The 6239-nt window shown below is 47.9% G+C and overlaps 1 protein-coding gene across 1 annotated transcript; it reads right to left on the reverse strand.

Moving 5' to 3' along the window:
• On the reverse strand, nt 1-4492 carry LOC147425695 (uncharacterized). The gene is made up of 9 exons (XM_086499892.1): nt 3386-4492; nt 2846-2881; nt 2690-2757; nt 2526-2600; nt 2124-2153; nt 1646-2036; nt 1081-1558; nt 489-1014; nt 1-399 (listed from the first exon to the last, which is right to left on the reverse strand). Exons 1-9 carry the CDS (start codon nt 4035-4037, stop codon nt 274-276), a joined length of 2382 nt encoding a protein of 793 aa, XP_086356018.1. The 5' UTR covers nt 4038-4492; the 3' UTR covers nt 1-273.
• Nucleotides 4493-6239: the final 1747 nt, after the last annotated feature.

The raw sequence follows: 6239 nt of genomic DNA on the forward strand, positions 1-6239 counted from the left end.
ATCGTACACAATCGGATAAGAAATATTGGCTGGCAAAACAAGACATACATCTAGCAACAACCCATCCATGACTCTCACAAAAGGTCAGTTTCAATGCCATCCACTTAGAGCAGCCGTAGTCCATAGAGATCGTACACAATTTACAAGAAAAATGCATCAAGTTGGTAGCACAAATGAGCTCATGACAGATTGACAGAATAACTTTTCGAAACCCAGCTGTAACGCTCACGCACGATCAAGCAAGATGCCATCCAGAAAGATCGGCCTAATAGCCTAAACAAGGTAAATAGTCATCAGCCAAACATGTTGGAAGTCTGCAGATGGAATCAGCTCATAGCTTGCTCCCAAAACAACCCACCCAATCAGTCCAAAGATAGTTGCAAATGGGCTCACAAGTGCCTGCCAAACGTTCACAAACTGGTCATCAAATCAGCCCAGCAGATTGCATAAGGGAGAAACCTGCTACATGTCTCTCATGTAGAGAGAACCATTCGCTGCTGGGACGCAAGGACTGTCTCGAGTACTGACCCATCAAGCAAGCAGATTGTGAAGCTTCTCTCTTCTGTGGGAACCTCGCCAGCTTTGCAACATACAATCATCCCTTTTTGGATGCTCTCACCAAAGAGGGTGACATGACGATTAAGCAAGCTCGACTCTGCTCCACCTGGGGCATGTCTGAGCAATAACGGAAGGAGGGCATGGCATGTATGGCATGAAATGCTCTCCAATGGATCCAACATGAGAGTTTTGCTGCAACAATGAGGACAATGTATTCGAGGCTTTCTTTGAAAGCGGACTCGACTCCGTCCACGCTGATGCTTGCGTCGCAAAACACCAGTAGTTGGACCTTTAGATGGTGGCAAGTCGGCCTCGAGAACCTGTTCCTTGCTGGCTCCACTTGCTTCTACGGGCATCCCATGCCCGAGTCGAGTTAGAGTAACGTGAGCTTGGACTTGCTTGATCGAGCCCTTTGCTGGTAGCTCAATCTCCTTTGGGATGGTCAAGGCGGCGAGACTATCTCATGAAAGATTTAGTTGCATTAGTATGGCTGGCTTCAAAGAGCTATCACATTGCACCAACTGCTCTTCTAGACTCTGCAAGATGCTTCTCATGTCATAGATGCAGCTACCAATCTCATTGTCTATGTTGCTGACAACTGTCTCAGCTACATCGAAATTGTCATGCTCTAGTGCTATATTGTCTTCCCCTGCTCCAACTATGGGTTGTAGGTCCACATGGCTCAAAGCTTGAACGCTATCTACGATGGGGAGAACTTCATGAAGATGAGGAAAGTGCCTCTCAATTATCAGTCGAAGGCCATATAGATGCTTGCATTCTGATCCCCAATCCGCACAATCGCAGTAGTTGGATTGCATGCTCACATGATACCAGTTTGAGGCCGAAGTAGTGCTAAGGACTTTGAATCGCATGTGTCCTTCCTCTATCACTTCGAGGGTGCTTGGATCTGCTTCAAATCGTTTAAGAATTGATTCGCCTGCTGCTAGCTTGGTTGTATGTTGCTTGCTTGATCCAAAACGACTAAAACGCCCGGAATCAGCTGAACGGTTGTCAAATTGAAACAACATGAGCTCAACATTTGGCAACAGCAAAGGCATACTCTCAAGCGAAAGAGAACTGCTCTTACCAATCTCCTGCTTTTGCTTGAAGAATTCGAGAAGTGTTCCCCCAATATATGTCCCATGCACTGAATCGCCCACCAATGCATTCAACAAGACCAACAGAGACCTGTTTATCTGTGCATTTAGCAAGGTATACTTGACATACTGCCATAATCGCTCAACCAAGTTTGTAGTATCCACATTCCCATGCTGAAATAGGCGACCGAATCTTGGCCAACGGCTTCGCCACATGCATGTTTTGCCACACCAGCCAGTGGATACATACCGTCGAATATTTTCATGTGCCTGATACACCTGCAATAGCTCATCGCACCTTGCATCAAATATATCCTCACTTGTTGCATGCATCAAATTCGACATGCGATTGTACACATCATCGCGCTTGTCCTTAGGGACCTATGCACAACAACGCCATGTGAGTACGACAATCAATTTGTAGACATGAGCTGACACAAAGAACACATCAAAGAAATGACCAGCTACCTGGGGCAATAGGTTCTCAACCCATGCCTTCTTGACATGAAACCAGCATAGCAAAACTTTACATGCGACTTGTTGCCGCCTTCCATCCTCGTCTTCTCTCTAGCAAAAAGAATCTTGATCCACAACCTTGAGGATGGCTTCGAGCTCTTGCTGGCTCTTATCAATGACAATGGCTACGGGCCGAACGTCACCTAACCTTGCAAAGATCATCTTGAACGTGAGCTCTAGGGCCACCTTTTCCTGGCTGGTACCCACATCATTGCTGCATAACATCAGCCATATCGGAATCCCTATGCCATTTTGGTTTGGCAAGACTGCACCATAGAGCGGTAGACCATAAATGTTTGTCTTGAAAGTGCTATCCACGGCCCATGAGTTCCGACGAGAGAAACGAAGAGCGACTTGTAGCATCCACTCGTCTTGAATGAGGAGGATGAATGGCCGCTTGTTCTCATCAGGGTTTTGGGGACTGTAAGGCTGCACAAAGATTACATGTCCATACGAGAAGTATACTTGAGGATGCATGCTCACCCATCCAGCTTAAGAAGTTGAGAATGTAGTATTACCTTCTTCAATTCTTGCAAACGTAGAGCCTCGGCAAGCATCGCACCCCATTCAGTACCTACAGAGTTACCTACAGTCAAAAAAAATGTTGGATCAAATGCTATCAAAAACTCAACAGAGAAAAGGCTTCTTAGAACTTCCAATGGCAAGCTAAGTACCACGAGTGCGCATTTGATGAAACAGCATTTGCACCTCTTTTGGTATCATAAAAAATATGTGGATTACACGATCCAGCTCAGATGCATTTGCCATGTGAAACCTTTCCTTGGAGATCGACATTTTGGCGACATGGCGGCACATCCCAACATCAAACAAATCATCCATACAGCATGCAACTACAGTTGAATGCACCGGCAAGTGGTAAAGGTCAGCACGTGAGCCAGGTATGTGCCCGGTGTGATCGCCATGGATTGCGATAGTCACCCTATCACCATCATGACAGTGTTGAACCACCATCCTAAAAAGGCATCCACACCTCTTTGACTTTCGTTGTCGCCGCTTATCCGCACCTCTCCGATCTATGCTTCCACCTCGATGGCAAATGTATTCTTGTAGCCACTTATATGCTCTATGCCTCTTTGAAGATCTGACTAGGACCAGCCGTGTGTGATGCTTTATCATGATTCTTGTCAACTGTTGCTCGACTTGAGATGTTGTTGTCTCGATTGAAGAGGTTGGACAATTTGCGCTTCTGCTACTAATAGGCATCGCAGCTACATCACAATCAATAATCTTCTCTTTTAGTAAGCATCCACATGCAGTGATTGAGTCTTTTATGTAATCAAGAGGCAACCCATGTTGTCTCTTGTCTGTACACCATTCCTTCTGGACGGCCTTGAGAGTGGCCGTCCCTCCAAGATGATTGTCATGTGTCAAAGGGCAATGGGCTGCATGAACAATATGTGCCCAATCTTCCATAAAGGCAACCTTTAGGCCAGTAGATTTCAAGTGCAGGCAGCCTATTTCCAGCCCTATACCTGGACAAAGCATCAAGGAGTCTTTCATCCTATTCCACTTCTTTAAATCAAACAATCCCCGAACATCGATCGCTTGAAGCATTGCTAGTGACATGGTTTCTGTCCCTCCCAAATCTTTGGCCATTAAGGAGTATGTCATCTCGTCGAAGGAGAAAAATATTTTTGATGTGTATGAAGACGGATCTAAATCAACCCAAGAGCATTGCGAATGCCAACATGCGACTGAGCTGGGACTAGCTCCATTGTTTTGTGGCCAGTAATCCATGCCATTATCCTCATTGATTGGGCAGTCATCTGACGATTCTCCTTCAGTCGTTTCACCATTGAAATATCCACTCAATGGCCGGTCTTCGATTACATCGATGGGAGTCATCTAATACACAACATCTCTGTCTCTCTGTCTCTCTCTCTCACACACACACAAACACACACACACTCACACATATTACCTGGTTCAAATCCATACTGCCTTTGAGCTTCCAATCTCCTACAAAGTCTTCATCTGATTACTGTATCAAATACCAGCCTCCCCTTCTTCCTCTCTCATCTCACCTCCGATTATCTCTGCTTACCCTGCATTTCGCGAGCGCAAATTTGAAAACGGGATGCCCGCGTGAAAGTAATGCCATGCTGGCCCCCCATTTGCCACTGGGACTCCACCTCAACCCATTTGCGCCACGTCACCCTCCCGTCCGAGTTTACCTCCCAGCGCCCCCGTTTACCAAATCCCGTCCAAGTTTACTTTTTTTGCCACGTGTAGCGCTCCGATGCCCTCAACCAACGCGCCCCACTTCCGCGCCCTTGATCCCATCGCCTGGGCTTCCTTAAAGCTCCCATGCCCCTTAGTGCTGGAGCCCCCGCCCCCCCCCCCCCTCTCTCTCTCTCATCGTAGCTACATTAGTCCAATGAGCAAGGGACACACCTACCTACATTTCTAGCACCATTGAGACCACGATGAGGCTACTCTTGCAGAGTGCACACCTTGTCCATCCATCACACAGACCGTTGCCATGGAATGCACCTACGGCTTTGGATTTTCCATTAGAATGTAGATGTATTGCAACTCACTTTCCACACTCATGATAGATCTAGAGAGAGAGAGAGAGAGAGAGAGGAGGGAGGGGGGGGTAGGGCGTATAAGCTCGCAAAAGAGGAAAATATTTTGGAAATGTATTGGAGCTAGCAGCTAGAGCATCACTATCATCACGTCCTAGAAGGAGATAGGAAAAGAGTCCTTGCAACGACGGAGAGCAGAGGCAAATACCTTGGCACTCTCTCTCTCTCTCTCTCTCTCTCTCTCTCTCCCTCCGACCGACACAGTCGAGGAAGCACCCTAGACGAACTATGGACGGGTGACACAAGGAGGGGCACTAGGGGTTTGCTATGATGACAAAGTCTCAAGGAGCGAGGTTGGGGCCGGATGTTGTGGCGGACCTACGCAATGCAAGCGGCAGGACTCTCTCTCTCTCTCTCTCTCTCTCTCTCTCTCTCTTTGAATGCAAAAAGGGTTGCTGTGTCAGGCGCCTGGACACAGGGACAGTCTTCGGCAAAGAAGCCACTCTTTCTCTCTCTACAACATTAAAACTCTCTTCTTCTTCTTCTTCTTCTTCTCTCTTCTCTCTCTCTCTCTCTCTCTCTCTCTCTCTCCCCATGCAGGAATCATCCTCATCACCATTGTTGAGCCTTGAGGGTGACGATTCACACAAGTCTGCTTTCAATTGCTTCCATGTGCGTGCTCTCTCTCTCTCTCTCTCTCTCTCTCTCTCTCTCTCAACGCCGGAGATGCCTTGCTTAATGCTTGATATGAACCTGCTAGCAAGTGTCCCTTCAAACTCTATCCACATGAGGCAATATACAGTTGGGCTTGATAAGCTCAGAACACCACCATTGCAGTGCAGTGCTTTAGCAAAGCCCGAGAGAGAGAGAGAGAGCGCCAACGTATATGCCTCTGTGTCCAGCCTCCCATGCTAATATGCTTCTTGCTGGATGCGATGGCCCCCTATATATGCTATGGTACTGCAGTAGCCCGCTTGCCCCATACTTGCTCTCTCTAAGACCACCCCTTCCACAATACAGGCCTTTGCCGACCGTGATGACCACTCCAGCCTGACGTGCTTCCCTTGTGACGACGCTGCCACCTTTGCAGCTACTTGCTTACCAAACATGGCGCCTAACCGCCCGCGCGTACACACACTCACTACTATGTTGGTAACGGACAAATTGGCAGCTGCAGCTCGTGACCACCCCTCACACCGTGCAGCACCACACCCAGCCGCCCCCAGGGCTCTTAAGCACACACACACAACAACAACAACAATGTACCACACACAGATCCTCTCTCTCTCTCTCTCTCTCTCTCTCTCTCTCTCTCTCTCTCACACACACACACACACACACACCATCTCTATCGCGCTCTCTCCTCGGTATGATCTATTTCTTACTGGATGTGAGTTGCTACTCGAGCCGCCCTAATGTCCCTGGTACAGTCGCCCACGTGCCCCATACTTGCCCTTTGCAGGCCTTTGCCGACATCGATTACTCCTTCCGCCTGACCTGCCTCTTGGAGGCTACATTA

The sequence above is a fragment of the Adiantum capillus-veneris genome, chromosome 25 (assembly GCF_014529385.1).
Source record: "Adiantum capillus-veneris isolate H3 chromosome 25, ASM1452938v2, whole genome shotgun sequence".
NCBI classification, from domain to species: domain Eukaryota; kingdom Viridiplantae; phylum Streptophyta; class Polypodiopsida; order Polypodiales; family Pteridaceae; genus Adiantum; species Adiantum capillus-veneris.

Excerpts from the sequence above, each read along its gene's own strand:
- LOC147425695 (XM_086499892.1), bottom strand. The coding sequence starts at position 4,037 with ATGACTCCCATCGATGTAATCGAAGACCGGCCATTGAGTGGATATTTC. Across the intron at positions 2,758-2,845 it reads TCATCAAATGCGCACTCGTG|GTAACTCTGTAGGTACTGAA; the intron begins GTACTTAGCTTG and ends TTTTGACTGTAG. Across the intron at positions 2,601-2,689 it reads GTTTGCAAGAATTGAAGAAG|CCTTACAGTCCCCAAAACCC; the intron begins GTAATACTACAT and ends ATCTTTGTGCAG.